The sequence below is a fragment of the Protopterus annectens genome, chromosome 14.part0 (genome assembly GCF_019279795.1).
Source record: "Protopterus annectens isolate FY-2018-M chromosome 14.part0, PAN1.0, whole genome shotgun sequence".
Classification (NCBI taxonomy): domain Eukaryota; kingdom Metazoa; phylum Chordata; order Ceratodontiformes; family Protopteridae; genus Protopterus; species Protopterus annectens.
Window position 1 is genome coordinate 306,928,639 of NC_056748.1, and position 19,362 is coordinate 306,948,000.

Consider the following 19,362-nt stretch of genomic DNA (forward strand, 5'->3'; position numbering starts at 1 on the left):
ATATATATATATATAAATAAGGGGCATGAATGAAGAGATGAAAGATCTAATTCTTAATGTGGTTCTGAATCTAATGATAGGAAGGGAAGGAAAATTAGAAAACAACTACATAAAGTATGTTTATATATTTAGAGAAAATTATCTCAAACCACTAACAGTCCTGAGACCAATTCCAGAACTAGACCTGTAAGCAAAGTGCAGCTAACGAGACCTGAGAAATTAGAGAGCGTGTGATGTATTACAGGAAGAGACAGGAGCTTGAAACTCAGAGCCTAAGTCTGAAAAGGGAGGCAGAGTTAGATCCAACAGTGGATTCAAGACCCACCAGTGTGGAAGAATGAAAAGGACAACAGCAGATCAGAAGTTAACATTTTCTGAGATGAATGGGGACAAAACATGCACTCTGTGGCTGCAGAGGAAGATGGCTGGTGTGGAATGTCTGACCAGGCTGTTAAGGCCTCTAACATCTGTTATGTTCTGGGGCCAGAATTTCCCTCAGAGGATAAGTTGTTTCAGCATTTTTCTTTATTTTCTGAGGCACTTTGGAGATTTCCTTTTTATGTCTTCTCTGTGGAAGTAGATAACGAGGATCCATTTTTTTGTGACAGAATTCTCCTACCACGGTAGAGACAGCCGACCACTGAACCAAGACCAGTAGCATGCAATGTTTAATTGAAGGCCCTGAGATTCTTGGCTACCATGCTTTGAAAGCATTTTCTTGCTAAAACCTGTACAATTACTGTGACAGTTCAATATTATGGCACATTAATTATCAAAACAAGCAATCCATGTGGTGGTTGTCTTCCTCAAAAACTTTTGCTCATAAACTTTTCTTGAGAGCGCATCACCATTCACTTAATGATGTTTTTAATTAAAATAGTGAATTAGTAGCTGACATGGCATGAACCTAGCAAAGGCACACTTTCAGGTATTTATGTAGGGCATACAGGAATGCCAGAAGTATTCTCTATGAGGTTTATACATACAAATTCATTACAGTTAACTCAGCTTTTATTTTCTACAGCTGTAAGATACTGATAAACCTGAAAGCACCATCACAACATGTGAAGAGCAGAATCCTAAAAAAATGTCTTAAAGAATCACTACAAATTCCCTAGAAAATTACTATAAAGGCTAGCAAACAGAAAATGCAAAATGGAACTTATCACTCTTTCAGATCACCTAAGGAAGTAATTGATAAAGAGCTGCAGGTGACAACTCACTTGAGTAGCAACTGTAGATGCAATTTTTCCTTTACCACTGGAATTCAAGTGATAGCCACAGCATGGGAAGATAGCCACGTGCCACCTAGGAACCTCTGCATGATCTTCAGATCTGGCTAAGAAAGCAATGTCTGATAGTAATTTACTCCACTTTTGTAAATGGCTGGCAGCAATGAATCTTATGATGAATATTGAGAAATGATAATCGCATACCTGAAACAGCATGACTTTTGACTTTTAATTTTTTTCTGCTGGCAAGCATCCTGCATATCTAACAGCATATATAAGCATTTTGCTATCCAAGACAGTATCATACATCAAAGAAAACATCTTGAACTACTTGTAAACAGCAAACTGATTAAGCCACTGAGACCTGGAACTGTCCTGACTTCACCACTCATCTATGGGACAATGGAAAAGCAGGAGCAAAACACTCTGCCCAAATACTTTACCAGGACCAAATGGCCATCAGTTGTAACCTCCAGTACAAGAGGTTTCTGGACAGAAGGAGAAAATGGATAAATAAGAATAGCATGGAATTGTTGGTGAATTGCAGCACATGCTTTAGTTTTATCAGTTCAGCATTCAACTGTCCACAATAATATTCATTCAAGCAAAGAGATGTTATGAAAACTAACTTCACCCACTCTTTCTGTGATTTGTAACAGGAAGGGATGGACGGTGTCAAGAGAGCCCTCACACTCTGCAAATATGGAGATGGACTCTTGTACTACAATTGCTGTTGTCCAATAGAAAAACTGTAAAGTTTCTTGACAAAGCAGAAGGGGGTGAGTAGGAATACCAAGTACCCACAAGACATTCTTGCTGTGTCTCATACTGATCTAAAATGGTCTACAATACTGCTTCCCAAAGCAGGTAAGAATAAAAATAGACAGATCCATGGATTTACCCCAAGATACTCTATAAAGTGGGTCAGCTAAACCAAGGGTTGTCCACAGAAACCTGCCTGCTGTTTAATCAGCATCAGAACATTCCCAGACCAAGAAAAGCCACACTGCAGGAGGTTGTCAGGAGATGCTGTGACGGAGATATCATGAGAATGGAAGCTTTCCTTTGCTTCTAAACCATTCATAATCAATGATCACTGTACTCCATTGAAACAGGCAGCAACTTGATTAATAACTCCATTTAGTTAAGCTTTCCAATGGACATGGCTGCTCCAATGAAAGTCCCCTTATCCAATATCCATTAAACACCCTTTAACAGGACATGGAATCACAAACTGTAGAATGGTTTGGAAGCCACAGACTGTGGGCCACATCACATCATTAACAGACTCTTTGAAAAATGAGATACATCTCACTATGAAGTATACATCTTGGAAGCCTTCTTGACAGCTGGGGGCAAAGCATTACAAAAATGTCAGATGGCAGCAGGCACATCCTAATAAGTATCTGTGACAATTGGGGAAAGATGGGCGAAGGCTGCCAGCCTTGTCAAATAGAATTTGATACATAATTCTATCAACTGTATAAATAAATGTAAAATACAGGCTTGTGTTTTAAATGTAAGAAAACACTGTAAAACATAAACTTCAAGATTGTTGCAACATTGCTATCTGCTGCAAGGAAAACCAAGCCAAGTATTTCAAATGTGTCTTGCAAAGTTGAAAAGATTTTATGAATCTCTTTAATGTTTTACAATTTGCCTCCAGTGCTGCTGGAAGAAGGTTACATGCCCATTGTTTTAAGGCTAAAGTTTATGACCAGAATTTGGATGTGGAAGTTGCTTTATTGCTCTAGTTTATGCTAGAATGTATATGTGAAATGCCTTGTATTGTTGTAAGTTTCTGAGTAGGTGTTAGATTGCTAAATAATGCAGTTTGTTGCCTGAGAACTCAGACCAGGTGTTAAGATGATGCTATATGAATACTGGGAAAACCTAAGTGATAAAAATGGTGTAATTTAGGAGGGCCTTAGAGACATGTTTGTTAGTAATGTTTAAATACTATTTCTCACAAGAGACTGAAAAAGCATTTTGACTTTGGACATCTAACTCAGCACTCTGCTTAAGCTCACATGTAAGTTTTAGCACCATGATTTCTTGTAGGAATAGTTAACGCTAGTAAAGATTAATAAGGTATTTTTCTTTGAAATCAGACCTGTCCTAGTTTCTGTGTGATCGTTGAACTTTTAGATATCTCTGTGGTATAGTAGTTTTGTCTTGAGTTTTAATTATTTATTATTAAATAGTTTTAAAACCTTCTACCAGTGGCTGATTTGTGTAGAGATAAGCTCTACAGTACATTGCATATTTATAGAGGTTATTGTAATAGGCCACTCTAAAGTAAGCCTTAACTGTTAGTCATACTACCATTGGATAATACTGCACAGTAATAATTGGACACCCTTTTAAGGGCCTTTGAGTAGCTGATATTTATTAGCTGGTGGTGGCAGTAATTACTACCGTACAGCCTGGGTAAAGGGGCACAGCTGGAGTACCTGTCTGTGTGGTTGTATAACCTCTTCTCAAAGTGTGTGTGTGGTGTGTCAGCTACCTGGGCAGGGACATGAAGCACTGGTTGGACAGAGAGGGTACTGGAGGTTAGCTTGCCAGCTAGGCTGAGATCTGGACCCTACAGCTGTGCCAGTGGGGAGTCTTATTGGGGACCTGGAGAGCAAGGGAGCAACCAGCCCCAGACTGACTGATTTCTGTGTGCACTTAAGGGAAATTGTACTTTACTATGTGTATTAGTTATCCTCTCCTCTCTTCTTGGAGACGACCTCCCTGGTGTCAGTGGTGAGGATTGAGGCTCCTTGTTTGCTGGGCCAGGGCATGGTCTTCACAAGTGTTTGGCAGTGGTGGGATCTATTTCACACACTAATTGGCTTGTAGTGGTGTGGGTAGAGCAAGTTCCTGTAGCTTATGTACAGTGATCTCAAAGTGTTTTGTACTCTAAAACAGCCATGCAGTGTATACTCAGAGTTCAGATCACAATTGTTTTATTTCTTTTGTTAGCTTAGTGTTACTCAGGGTGAGCAGGCAGCATGTCAGCAGAAGAGTATGGAAAGCTGACAAGGAGCCAGTTGGCGGAGATGTGCCAGGCTAGGGGACTGGTGCATGGAAACTTGACTAAAGCAGACCTGATTGCAGCCTTGGTTACAGCTGCATCAGAAAACAGCAGCCTGGAGGACAATCAAACTGACAGTGAAGATGCAATATCCTCAGAGAATGGATAGCTCAACCTTTCTGCAGTGGACTTATCCAGCTGGAGCTAGAGAGACCTGAATTGGAGGCCAGGCGTATGGAACTAGAAGCAGCCGAGAAAATGAGGAGTCTACAAGCTGAGGAAAATGAACGGCAGAGGAGGCACGAGAGGGAAATGCTGACTCTTCCCCAGAGTCATGGAGGTAATGGGGATGGGAGTAACTGGACCCCAGAAGCACAAAAGGTCAGTAAATTTCTTCCACAGTTTAGAGGGGGATAATTTTGATAGCTTCATTCATATGTTTGATTGGGTATGTAAACAGTATGAAGTTGACCTAGGGCTCGGGGTACAGTTCCTGACCCCCTTACTCCATGGTAAAACTGTAACTTCTTTAGCAAAAATGCATGACACTGACTGTTTTGATTATACTGCTCTAAAAAGGCATTTATTAGAATGTTTTATGATAACACCTGAAATGTACAGGAAAAAGTTTTGTGAGCATAGACGCAAGGCAGATGAAAATGTATACGAATATGTTGTTGAACTGAGCACTTATTTTCATAGCTGGGTGAGTGGATGTCAGGTCACCACTTTTGAAGGGCTGGCAGACCTTTTGGTAAGCGAACAAGCCCTTAGCACTTTGCCTGAGGACACGAGGATCTGGTTAGCTGATAAACAGTGTGCTACTTCAGAGGAGTTGGGGAAGAAGGGAGACCTATACCTAGCAAGCAGGGCAGCCCTTGCACAGGAAAGGGACCCCCAGTACTGCTCATGGGTCTAAAGGAACCCATGGTGGGCAGCACAGACTGCCCCAACAGAATCCGCCTGTAGCAGGGGAAACCACTAGTCTAGGTACATGTCCAGGAGCTAGGGTTAAATGTTTTGAAAGCAACCAGTGGGGCCATGTGGCATACAGATGTCCACAGAGGCAAGGTGGGGAACCAAAGGTGAGACAGCAAGTAAGTGATAAAGACAAAATGCCAACAGTGTGTTGTCTTGAGACAACAGGGGTATGGGACTACCATCCTGCAGATGTCCTGAGAGGGAAGGATTTGGATGAGGCAGTACTATGTACTTATGCAGTTACATGCAGTAAGGCTAGGAGACAAGCATGTGGATCTGATAGCCTGGGGGAGACCCAGACAAACTGCATACTTGCAGCCAGGACTGCTGAAGTGGTTACTTCAGGCAGTGAGCTACCCTGTGGCAGTGAGACTGAATGTGATCCACAGCTGCTTGTGGGTACTGATGTTCCCTTGGACAGGGTAACTGCAAAGGTAGAGGTGAGTAGTAGTACCCAGGCTGACAGTGAGGCACCGCTGTCAGAGGATGCCAGACTTCCTGTGGAAGGGGAGCTGGGAAAGGTTACCAGGAGGGAGTTGAGACAGGCTCTGCTCTCAGACCCTACATTGCAAGGCCTGAGGCAGGTAGCTAGGAGTGCAACGATTCTCTCAAGGGGGGAATCTGTATACTGGAACAAAGGATTACTGTACAGAGAGTGGACCCCTGATGGAGGGCTATTCATGAGCAACAGTATACAGCAAACACAATTAAACAAAAAAAAAAAAACTTGGCTCAAAAGGATGATGAAGATTTTATTAAAGACACGCAAGCTGTGCTTTTCTTGCCATGTAACCTGTACCAAATGTATAAGCATCTGTTTTACTTTATGCTTTTATACCACGTGGAAAAGCACTTTTTGTGTGAAACCTTGTGAATGTTTAATACAACATTCATCCACTGGAATCCTTTTGAGACAATGTGCAACCCAAGTCACAACTCAAGCCAGTATTAAAGTGCTATATTAGATACAGACTGTCAGCAGTGAAAACATCAGCAGCATGTACAGCACTGTCAGTTGCTCAACGGGTAGCATACACACTTTTGGTTCCGGAAGACCAGAAGGTTGTAGGTTCTATTCCCACTCCAGGTGACTTACTAGCTGACACTGTAGTATAGACACAGAGCATACTGTCCTATGGGTAAGACATTAAACTAAGGTCCCTTATGCTTCATTCAGAGGTTGGTAGCAAATGTTGATGCACGAGAGTCCATGGCACCTATCAAAACTCGTACTGGAAGTTCTTACATGCCACAGCCAAATTTCCCCTACAAGTACAAATACCACCTTTAGCCTAGCGGGACTACCTGATTGACAAAGGATGTATAGACAGATATCAGCAGACCTGTGACAGTTCCACCTCAGTAATTTCAACCACTTCTGATTCCTTCACTGAAGCAGACTCCAACAGGCAGCTTACAGTCAAGGTCAGTGGCATCTGAATGGGGATGGCTAGGTTCAAGGTAGGTAGTAGCACCGATGTAGGGGAAAGAGTAAAGAGTTGCAGACAAACCCAGTGTCAGTGCCAAGTATTCAAAAGTCTGCAAAATGACTGCAAGTCACCATAAATAATGCAGAATTGGAACTGTGGTTTTAAGTAGTGCATGTACCAGCATTCATCCAGTCAATCACTCACCAGCTTGGCATAGATGTGTTTCATGGTAAGAAGGTGGTTCCACTTAAATCATCTTAAGATCATTCCTAAAAATGTACTGCCAATGTATGTTTTGTATAGGCTGTACTTCTATGAACATTTTAAGTCCAAGTTTCACTTCCTCTAACTGCTTATAGTATCAGGCTATGCAAATAAAATGCAGTGAAAAAGAAAGACTAAAACTGAAAAATGCACTTTAAAGTGCATTTTTCACCTTTTCCAAAGTGGTAAGGGGGAAGCAAGAGGACCTTACTCCAACCCCTTGCAAGAACTTTCACCCATTTTGTATTTTGCTCATTTTAAATGCAAATAATTACCTACTCAAGCTAATACAGACATACTGCAATTTACATACAAGCAGTTTAGTCTCACAAAGAAATATGGAAAGCTAAGGCAACCATTCTTAGAAAGTGATCTAAGGAAATCCTTCCGTGAAAAACAATCATTCTCTTTGCTGGACAAAATACCACTGGAGTGCGTTTTTCACTCTTCCAGTCACTGTCACTACAGGAAGACTTACCTTCTTACTGTCATCTTCTGGGTCTTAACAATCTTTCCCCAATTTGCACAGTTTGAATGAAGCAGAGTACAGTACTCCATTTGCTCCACTTTTTATTTCAGAAGGCAAAATTCAGTAAGATGGACTCTACATCAGAGGGCTGAATGTTTACAGATAGCAGACCACTAACATCGTACTACAGGCACCACTAAAAGGCAGTGGAAATGTGTACTGGAGCAGAACCTGGCAACCTCACTGATATTTCTTTACCAGATGCTCCTTAGAGAAAAACAACAAACTGATAATCAACATATCTACAAAAACAAAGTTAAGAAAGCAGATAGAACTTCCAAAATCATATGAGGAACTCCATTCCATGATGGGGAAGAATGTAAGAAGCACGTGTTAGCTCAGCTCATTTTATTACAAACAGCAGTTATCAGGCAGTTGGCTTACAGGATTAAGGAACTGTTAAATGATCCATTTCCTGTGGTTAAGTGGTACAAGGTTTGATCTCCTTAGCCTCCAATGCAAAGTGTGACTGAGCAAATCACAGACACAGCTCCTGGACAGTCTGCAAAATGTCCATGGAGATCAGTACTCCGGAAAACAAACACAAATAAATAAATGCTACAATAAGGGCACGGTGCCAGAGATGTGATACCAAAAAAGTCTGTTGCTGAACAACAGTTCATGTTGTTTGTATCTAATGCAAGTGAAATCCTGATGTAAGACATCGATTAGTCAGACAAGAAATAAAGTGACATCTCAACACTGAATCCTGCAGTTTTCTACAGGCCATCTGCCTTTGAACTGCAGTTATCCTTTTTTCCACCCATTCTGCAAGTCGCAGATGTGAATTTTCACTTACACAAGCACTCCTCTCACTTGCTAAGCCAAGATAAGTGCAGTAAAACTTTGCCTTGGCTCCTGCAATTACAACTCTCAATAGTCAAAGAAAGAATGAATTCAGAGCAATACAGTTCTAAATCAATAGCAGCTGCATGGGGTAAATCTGGTCCAGTAACTCTTAAATAGTTAATGGACCACTTCAAAGAATACTGTCACCTTCTCCCAAGGCTGGGCAATACTGAAGAATGTTACATTGAAGTAAGGGGTGCAGGAGACATGGGGTGTGGAGAGCTTGCCCACGTCACCCAGCGCTGCTAAACATACAGTATGCAAAAGAACACTAAGACAAAACACATCATACTGTGCAGACAAAAAAGATCTCTGTAGGAAGAAATCCTAGCTGAAAAATATCACATCATAATGGCTGCCTCCAATGTGCAATTTTATAGCAAATTTTGGGCCATTTACATAAACAGATTTAGGGGTCATTGGTATTGCACAGAATGAAGGTGATGCATTTGTTTTCACAGAAAATGAAGGTATGCCATTTTTTTCAATTTTTGCCTAGAGTTTTCCAACTGCACTACACCCCGCCTTACTGTTGCATAACATGAAATCCTTTGCCAAAGGAAAAAAAAACGAGTGCATATGTCATAATATTCCATGGACTGATTGGATCTGTTAAACTGTAGTGCATGCAATTAAAACACTTACTGTTGAATATAATAACTTTACCAGGACTTAAGTATCTGTTTAAAGTGATATGGAAAGAAATATTTATACCTGGAAATCAAAAATCCTTTTCCCAAACTGTACTCTCTGCTTTGTATAGGGGATTGTGTGATCAAAACATCCTTGGGCCAGTCCCAGCATCTGACAATTAGTGAAAAAAAAAAATTGGTTTAAGTAATACTATGACCAGAGAATAAACAAGTTATGTTCCACGTACCAATCTAGTTAACACAAATAAGACATCAATGACAAAAGACAATGTTTAATCACATCAGATTTACAAATTATATTTCAGAGACGTGAGCAAGTAAGCAACCAATGAAGCAGCTCACTAAATAGAGCATTAATGTTAATGCATATCTACAGCCATCGCAGTAGTTAAAAACTGTACAACACTTTGCAGCTTAAACCTGCATATCAAATCTTCTCCATGGGCAACTGCCATGCTGGGTAGATGATGTGGTAATAAAGATCAGAACTGCTACAAGTTAATGCTCAATGTATTTTGAGTTTTAATGTCAGGCTGTGCAGTGATCACAGTTTTGGTACTTTTCTTTTATGTAGGGACTTTGACTCCTGAGGTCCCTGAAAATGTTCCATGGGCTCAGTAGGACTACCTGTTTGTGGCGGTTAGTGCAGTGTTAGGACTATGACCAGTTAATCTGGTTCCTATGATCTAGGGTTTAATTCCTTCATCCTCCGTTTGGCTACTCTGTGACTGAGCGAGTAACTTCAGTGAGTAGCACTCCCAGAAAGCCCCTGAAAAGTGACACACGTCCAGTGCTCTTGCCAGTTATCAAACAGATTTCCAAATAAATACAAACAATATTAAAAACATATAATACAACTAATGAAAATAAAACAATTTAGAAACTTTTCAGTTCAGATATTCAAATGGAATGCAGTACAAGAAAAATATTTAAGCAATAAATAACAGATACTTATATTATTTTTGGTATAATTCTGAATTTTAAACCCAGTGACATAATAATGCAGAAAAGATATGAATTTGCTATGGCAACAGTTGTGATATCACTGTTATACCGCATACAGAAAACAGTGGGAATACATACTTCTTAAGATGCAAGACTTCGTCAGGACCTTGCTACACAAAGGTATATGCACATCAACCCAACTTGGCACTGGTTGTAACCCAGTGGACTTGTCTTCAAAGGAAAACTAAAATTATATACATTTCCTCAGCATGCAAATTCAAGTGTTTTTACAAATGTCATTCAGTAACCAGAAAAGTACAACTGTATGACATAACCAGCATAAAACATATCTATGAAAGAAACAGTCAGACAGGTCTATCAGCAGTATAAACAGGGAAATATTCCTCCTGCCTTCATCCATCCTTTGCTTTTCTTTTCTACCAGTGCATTCATAACCCTTAACTATGAACAAAGCCAGCCATGCGGTACTTTGTTGGCATGTATCAAAGTATACAAAGAAGTACACAATACTCACCTTAATAGTGGATGCTCTACTAAAATTAGGTATGCCAGATTATACCAAAGACAAATGTCAGATAATCTAGCACAACTTCCAAAATTTTTGGACAACCTTGAGTCCCTGCCTTCACCATGCGGCAGACATCAGTACAACACATAGTATAAGAGGAGAGGTGCCTTTAACATCTTTAATTATATTTTTACACATATTTCACATACGTACATATATATATATATATATATATATATATATATACATATACACAAACACACACACACACATATATACATACATACTTATATCTATCCTTCTCTCTCTCTCTCTCTCTGTATATATATATATATATATATATATATATATATATATATATAAATATATAAATAAGGGTGTATATTATATGTCCGAAGATTTCTAACTTCAAGACCATATGGTTGAAGTTAGAAATATCTATAACTATATATATATAAAAACAAAAAAAAAAATAGAAATAAAAATGGGTTAAGGCAGAAGGGCAAGCCCCCCTGCACTAACCCCCCCCCCCACTCTTTAATATACCAACTCAGAGATTGCACTACAGTGCGGTAATGGGAAATCTCTCTCTACTGCATTATAGTGCGGTCCTGGAGTTGGTATATTTAAAGAGCGGGGGGGTAGGGTGGGGGGGCAGAGCCCCCCACGTGGGGGTTCCCTTTACTGCATTATAGTGCAGTCTCGGAGTTGGTATATTTTAAGAGTGGGGGTGTGGGGGTGCAGGGGGGCTTGCCCCCCTGCCTATAACAATTTTTTTTTTGTATGTTCGAAGTTTTCTAACTTCGACCATATGGTGTCGATCATATGGTGTTCGAAGTTCGAAATCTTCGGACATATAACATAGACCCATAAATATATATATCAGCTAGAGCGTCTTCTGCGTGGAGACATGCGTGAATGGGTGTACCTTCGTTGAAGGTTGTGCTTCAGGGCTGGCAACTCGGCACATAAAAATCCACTGCCAATCATTAGCAGACCGGAGTTCCGCTGTGGCGACCCCTAACCGGGAAAAGCCGAAAGACACAAACAAACAAAGTTGCCATCAACTGTGACCCTGAGACCCATGAAGTGAAGTGAAAAATATGCCCTACCCTCTGAACAAATTTTAAGGATCAGGAGAAGAGGGCCTCTGACTATATATCTCCAACGCTCAGGTGAGAACTGCTCTCTCCAAGGCAAGACATGGGACCTGATGGTGTCCCCCGGCTGTGTGCTCCATGAACTCAACGAGAATTAAACCCCCACATAGGACAGCTGTTTAATCTTAGTCTCACCTCCGGATACGCACTCCAGGAGTGGCGCTGGCTGTTAATTTCGGTCACTCCTCCACAAAGGCCTCCACAATCACCCCTGAAATTACCATCCCATTAGCTTGAAATCTGATCTCTTGCAAAAAGGATGGAGGATCTCTTAATGGATAAGATAAATAAAATTTGCAGACTTTGGCATCAACCCAGTTTAACTTTGTCAAAGGCAGATCATGCCTTTTAAACTTGGTTGACTTTTTGAAACAGTCACCAGGCCATTGGCGAGGAAAGGCAGTCCATACAGCCTACCTAGACCCACCTAGACTTCCAATACGATACAATACCCACTCAATACATTGTCATCAGACCAATGATGGAGTACAATGCCCCATTAGGAATATCTCTGACCGACACTTGCAGCAGCTGGAGAGGCCACAAAAGTTCCTCAAAAAAAAAGGGTCTCAAAATCAAAAATGTCTTTACGCTGCCCGCGAAAAGAAGATTCAGTTATATATTCAGTGCGTCAGAGCTTACTCAAGAGTATATGACATTCAAGGAAACCCAGATCAAACTGGTAAACTGAGATTTGATGATCTAAATTCATCTCATCAAATCTAGATTCGAGCAGAGCCACAAAACCGGGGTGGTTAAACCTTAAACACGGTTTATTGGCCAGGGCGTGCTGGGGATAGATTCATGCCCAAAGATCGCCTATGCTGTGGAACAGCATCCGGTTTATGTGAGTTCAGAGCACCTCGCTGGCCTTGTGAAAGAGGAGTACTTGACCAATGGATTTACCATGCATGAGATACACCCCAGGGGTACCTCAGTGGCACTGCTTCGACAGAGCACAGCTAAATAATAAGGCATAGGCGGCATAAACTAAGGGGGCTTAAAAGAAATTCTCCTCTTAATATCAAAAGTTAAATAGAAGTAAAAAAAAAAAAAATATATATATATATATATATATATATATATATATATATATATATATATATATATATATATGTAGACAAGGATGTAAGCAGGTAATATATCGTGGCAGTGATTTTACTCAAACATCTGTCACTAGGAAGAGTACCCCATGCAGCAGTATGATGTTCATCATAAGGATCACTGCTACAGTACAAATCATTGGAGATGGGAAAATATATAATCAGTACATGAGATGGCCAAAGGCCTAGGGTGTGGGAGTGCATAAGCCTCATCAGAAATGTTTGAGGTTAAGGTTTGGTCTTCTTCTACTAGACTGACAAAAGCCATTCTTGCTGGCACTTACCTGTTCAGTCTGGCAAAGAAATTCCCTGTGGAGAGGTGGGATGGCAAATATCTTTCCAAGGAAGTGAAGCTACTACCAACACAGACTACACAGGTGCCACTAGACCTCATGCAAGGAATCATGAGGATTGATGAGGACAACAAACAGTCTCTTCAAGTCAGTCCTCACAGTCATTTACAATACAGTGTCAGTACAACAAAGGAATGAAAGCACAGTTGTATCCCACTTGCCATGACTGTAGATGTTAGGTTAGATCAATGTTGCAGTATTAATTCTTGGGTCTTCCTACCATGCAGAAACCTGCAACTAGCCCAATTTCCAGATGCTTACATCATCTCTAGCCAACAGACATCCAAAGACTGACATCAGGGTATAAGAAGGGCACCTGTCGGCATCATCTGAGGGTCTTTCTAAGCAGTGCATCAGCAGTCTGATGCTCAAGGACAGCACAGCCTTCCCAGAAGTCTGAATTTAAGTGAGGAGGAGGAAAAAAACATGGGAGGCAGACAGGGGATGATGGAAATAAGAGAACTATCTACAGAAAAAAACTCCTCTACCTTTAGCACCCAGCAAGGGGGAGATAAGTACTCAGCAGATAAAGGGTTTGGAGGCTGGGAATATGTACTACAACACTGATCTACCTGAACAGCTACAATTATGGTAAGTGGGACACAACTGTACTAAGATTTGTAGTCATTAAAGAGTACTGACTCTTGGGGGCACTCCCTAAGCTAAAGTTTAGGTGGTGCGTCATCTGTATGACCTCAGAAAATAAGATTTTGCAAGATGGCAGTGGTAACACCTGCTGTAGCCCTGGCAATACTGCCTAGGTTTAGTGTTTTGTAAAGGCGTGCACTGAGTTCCATGCAGTTTCCTCTAGGATGGCCTGGGTCTGCCTTCTTTGAAGAAAGCAGTGGCAGATGCCCTGTGTCTGGTTGAGTTAGATTTAATATGCCCAAGTAAATCTTTCCATAGTGTGAGTAACAGAAATTAATGCAGTTTGCTATCCAATTTGAAATGGTTTGTTTGGAGACAGGCTTGCCCTGTTTACCCTCTACGAAAGCCACCAGCAGTTTCTCTGCTCTGTTGTGGGTTATTGTCCTGCCTAGATAGTACCTGATCTGCCTATGCACATTCAGGGAGAGCAGGACTTGTCCTGCCATTTTCTGTTTATGACGTAGAAGACTGGTAGGTGAATAGCCTGGTTTAAAGTAAGTTCTGATACCACCTTAGACATAAAGGATGAGTTTGTTTCAAAGGTGACCCTATCTGTGTGGAAGACAGTGAAAGGATCTTTATGCATGAGGACTTGTAGCTCAGAAACTCTCCTAACTGATGCAACAACTATAAGAAGGGTGGTTTTCCAGGTGAGCATCTTTAGAGAGTAAGTGTCAGCAGGTTCAAAGGGTGGTAATGTTATTTATTCTAACACAAAATCTAGATCTCCATGTCAGAATAGGGTTCCTTCTGGGTGGTCTCAAGTGAATCATCCCTTTTTGAAAAACGTTTCATGTGGGGGTGCAAGAGGATAGGTGGAGCACTGTGCAGGCAAGCTGCTATAGCTGATGCGCATACCTTAATGCTGGTAAGGAAAATTCTTGTCTAAAGAGGCCTGACAGTTACTGCAAGACTGAGGTGATATCCACTTGAGAAGGGTTAGTGTTACTGCTGTGACACCAAGAAGAAAATGTTTTCCATTTTTCCAGGTATGATTTTCTGCTATTGGGCTTCCTTGTTTCCCTTAGAATGGAAAACCCATCCTTGGGATAGGATTCAGTCCTAGGTGTCAAAACCCAATCCTCCAGTCAGTTACACTGAGGGTGGAAGACAGATCCCTTGACATACGCTACGAACTGTGGTATACAGAAAGTACCCACAATACAACAGTTTACTGTTTGCTTCCAGTCTTCACCCGACCTACACAATCAGGAATATTCCAAAAATCTCAATTTTTATGAATTGGAAGGATTTGTTCCATTGAGGAAGATTTTGATACATCTAAGCAGGCTCTTACATCCAGGTTTCTTGACAGAGGTTATAGGATGGGGGACATTGTAACTGCAAGAGAATGGGCTTCCAAGCAAACAAGAGCCAATTTGTTAAAATATAAACAGAGGGATGATCAAGTGGGAGCAGACACTTTGAGATTAGTGACAACATATGGTAGAAATGTCAATTTATTACGGGACGTGATAAGGAAGCATTGGTATATACTTATGACACATGACAAATTAAGTCATTTCTTACCCGAGAAATGTCAGTTCTCTTTTCATAGAGAGAGAACACTAGGCTCTTACTTTTCACATTTTAAACACACTCATGTGAGCAGAGACTCTAATCAACAGTTAGCAATTACAGGTGACAGGTTAGTAGGGTAATTCCTATGTGGACACTGCTCTTTTTGCAAACATATAAATCAAAACGGAACACTGGGCAAATATATGACATCAGCTTTTATGCCAGTTGTGGATCAGATTGGGTCATCTATTTGGCACGTTGTTTTTGCTCTTCATTTTATGTAGGATAGGCGTCTAGGCCCCTCTGTTTAAGAATATCAGAACATTTAAGTGATATTCGCAATAAACGAATAACAAATGCACTTTACAGACATTGTCAATCTCATTCATCTGCTAGATTTAGTTTTATAGTTATAGATAGGATATTGGGGACAGAAGATGTAAGATTGGTTGGTACTATGTTCTTAATCAAAAAGAAAAAAGTGGATTATTAAGTTAGGTGGATTATTTACACCGGGACTTAATGACAAATTGTAGAGGGATACAATGCTAAGTTTATGACATCACAGGAAGACAGGTTCAGTAAGGGTATATAAATGGATCATTATTTGCTTTTTGTCATCAGTGATGAAGGCTTTGTGCCGAAACCGGTTTGCTTGATTGGGTTTTCTAAATAAAGTTCTTACTAGGTGCATCTGTTCTGGTGCTGGGCTCTTTTTTGTATTCTGCATTCAGTGTTTGGCCGGTTGAACCTGCCATACTTGCAAGCTACTTTTTGCTTCATAAGAAAAGGAGTCTCCCTTGACACCAACACAGCAGGAATTGGAAGTTATGGTCTGCACAAGTGACTTCAGATCTGACTGATGTGTGCAGTGGTAACATTCACAGGTAGGCGGGAAACCATAGTGGCTTCTTGAGAGAGTCACACCAAAGGTTCAGGCTTAGAAGTCGCTGTACCAAAGAGCTGCAAAGCCATGTCATCTGAATTGTCGGTTGACTAACAACCTATTGTTGCAGTTTTTTTCAGTAACTTCAGGGTCCTTTTTTCTTATATTTTCAGTTTTTTGGAATGATGTTAGTGGATGCCAGAGTCTGCTGAGGCCCTGTGGTAGCAGTGGATTGTGACACCGTTGAGGAAGCCAGAGAGGAAGACTCAATATGGGTGACTAGTACCTTGGCCCTGTGTTTGAGTGTTTTTGCACAGAATTTTGATGAGTGAAGAGAAACTGATCCCATGAAATCTTTCCACTGTTTCCAAGGAAAATGCATGAGGGCAGGAAGAAACCATAAGAGGTGACTAGGAGAATCGAGAATATGTTGGAAATGAAACAGACAGGATCTGTGAGATAGAGCCGAACAGGATTGCAGCTAGTAACTTGGAAATTGACAAATGTGGGTTGATAAAGCAATAATTATATTTGTGAAACCTGACATGACAAGAAAATCTGAAAATAATGAACTCTGTTAAACCTTTAGACGACTTTAAAGCATATGCTCTGCTTCATTATATTAATGTTCCAAGAATAAAATCAGTAACTCAGAAACTGACAAATGTGGGATTAAACAGCAATAATTATACTTGTGAAACATGGCAAAACAAGAGGATTTGGGAATATTGCACGTTTATGGATTATGTTAAACTAGTAGGGGACTCTAAAGCATAAGCCCTACTTCATGTCATTAATGTTTGGAGACTAAAATCAATAACCTGGAAATTGACAAATGTGGCATTACAAAGCAATAATTATACTTACGAAACAGGACAGAACAAGATAATCTGGAAACACTGGATTTGTCTGGACTTTGTTAAACCTGTAGGGGACTCTAAAGCATATGCCCTACTTCATATCATTAAGGTTAGGACAAATATTCAGGAGGGCAGAAGAGGAGAGAGTAAATTGTAAATAAAACAAAAAATTATTTCTTAACAGTACTAAAGTTGCGCATGATTTTCTCTGCATGTTATAAAGTAAATTTTTTCAGACATTTTTAAGTGTAATGGGGATACTAATGTAAACAGATGCTTCTGTGCATTCTTTTTGTTTCTTTCCCCTTCTTCTCTCTTTCTCCTTGTTCAGTTTTAAGAAATGCAGGTAATGCAATGTAAAACAATGGGATCTGGTTAAAAGAGCATGACAAATATTAAGGGTAAAACTTCAATACTTGAAGATGTACATAGTTTTGTGTCTTATTATTAAGTTAGGTTTTAGGGGGGTAATGGGGTGCATGTGTATTTTTATTTGAGGAGTTTCAATAAAACAAAGTATTCTGCAAGATGTGACACAGGCTCAAATGGAGATGACAAGAAACAATTCTGTAAAAGATTAACCTGCCAAACAGTGCATGCATGTAACACAAAAGCTGGAACTAGACACTTACAGCTGTTAAACATAAAAAGTGGGAATAATAATCCTTCTAGAAAATGATTCTTTCTATAATGTCTTTAAACATTAAAGGTCTCACAGATAATTCCAAAAAAGAAAGAGTAGTAAACTATATTATAAATTTTGTGTGAAAATTGTTATATTACAGCAGACGTACTTAGAAAGAAATGAACATGTGAACTTGATAAAGAAAGATTTTCAAGATGGTTATTCAGAAAACCTTGGGCACAGGAAGAGAGGAGCACTTATATTAATTGCAAGAGGAGCTCTCATACAAATAAAACAGGAAATACAAGACAATAATGGTAGATCTGAAGTACTAAGGAGCTACTGGCAAGGGAGGAGGATGATTACACTTGCATGTATTTATAGTCCACTGAAAACTGCTATAATGAAACTAAAGAAAATTCTGAGAGAAATAATCAGTTTTCAGCAAGGAATATTATTACTTCGAGGTTGGGACTGGAATTTGATTTGCAACAGTGAAGATGTGTCTGGGGGCCCAGAAAGAGAAATATAACAAAGGAAGGTAGATTTTTAAAGAAATTTATGACAATAATTGGCATGGAAGATATGAATTCAGTACTAGGAATTCGTAGTGAATTTACATATTATTCCCCAAGATGCAAAACCTGGGCTAAGCTAGACAGAAGGTCTTGATATACAACCAATATCTATTTCAGAGCATGTGCCAATAATAACTAAATTAAAAACACAGGGTAATGAAATAAAAATGAGACACTGGCGCTTTCCCACCTATCTGTTGACAAGAGAAGAGTTTAAGGAATGGGTAGTGGAAATTATTCAGGACCTATTAGAGAAGATAGAAACTTATTCTGAAAACATAGCTAGGAAATGGATTAAAATGAACGCTGAATTTAAAAAAAGTGTGTAAATAAAGGAAAAGGAGATATGGTTAAGAAGTAACAAAAACTATTTAGAGGGACTGACAAATATTAAAATATTGCAAAACGGGAATCTCACAGAATCAGAAGAGTAGCAATTACAGAATGCTAAACAGAAAATAAGGGACAACCTTGATAATATGCATTAGTTTAGAAAGACTGCTGTTAAGCAACTGTTTTTTTGATAACTCTAGAGCACAAAAACATTTAGTACGATGACTCAGGCAACATAAAGCTGCCACCAAGCTTGGGGAGCCTACAACAAGGAAGATAAAATGGGATCTGCAGATGTTTAACAAATACTTCAGAAATTCTATGAAAGTCTGTATAAAGCAAAAAATATGGAAATCAAGAAAAGGTACACACAGAAATGTTTATGGAAGAATTAAATATGCCACACCTAGAGGAAGGAGGCTCAATCACTAACAGTTAGGATAGAGAGAGATGAGATAAAAATGTTGATATATAACCAATGTACAGGAAGGTCCCCAGGAATAGATGGTATTCCTGTGGAAGTTTGGAAGTTAGGATGGAAAAAACTGATGAAGATCTGGAAGGTTTTGTTTAACAGTATTTTAAGAGAAGTAGCAACACCCTGGAAGAAAGCAGTAGTAGCTGTTCTACCTAAAGATGGCAAAGATCCATCAGATACAGCTTCATAAAGGCCCATTTCAATACTAAATCATGATTATCAAGTGCTTATGTCTATAATGGCTAAGAGAATGGCAAAAGTGATGCCAAAATTGGTAGATATAGATCAATGTGGTTTTATAGAGAGGAGGCAAACATTTGACAACATAAACAGAGCACTGATGACACAGATGGAAGCAGAATATAAGGAAATACTACTGTTGC

The 19,362-nt window shown here is 39.8% G+C and overlaps 1 protein-coding gene across 1 annotated transcript in view; it reads right to left on the reverse strand.

The window, feature by feature from the left end:
* ACADSB (acyl-CoA dehydrogenase short/branched chain) overlaps positions 1–19,362 on the reverse strand; it is a gene marked incomplete in the record, with an annotated part of 895,069 nt that overhangs the window by 384,377 nt on the left and 491,330 nt on the right. Inside the window, 1 exon segment of the mRNA XM_044056031.1 lies at positions 9,022–9,111. Within this exon segment, the coding sequence (XP_043911966.1) occupies positions 9,022–9,111 (90 nt within the window).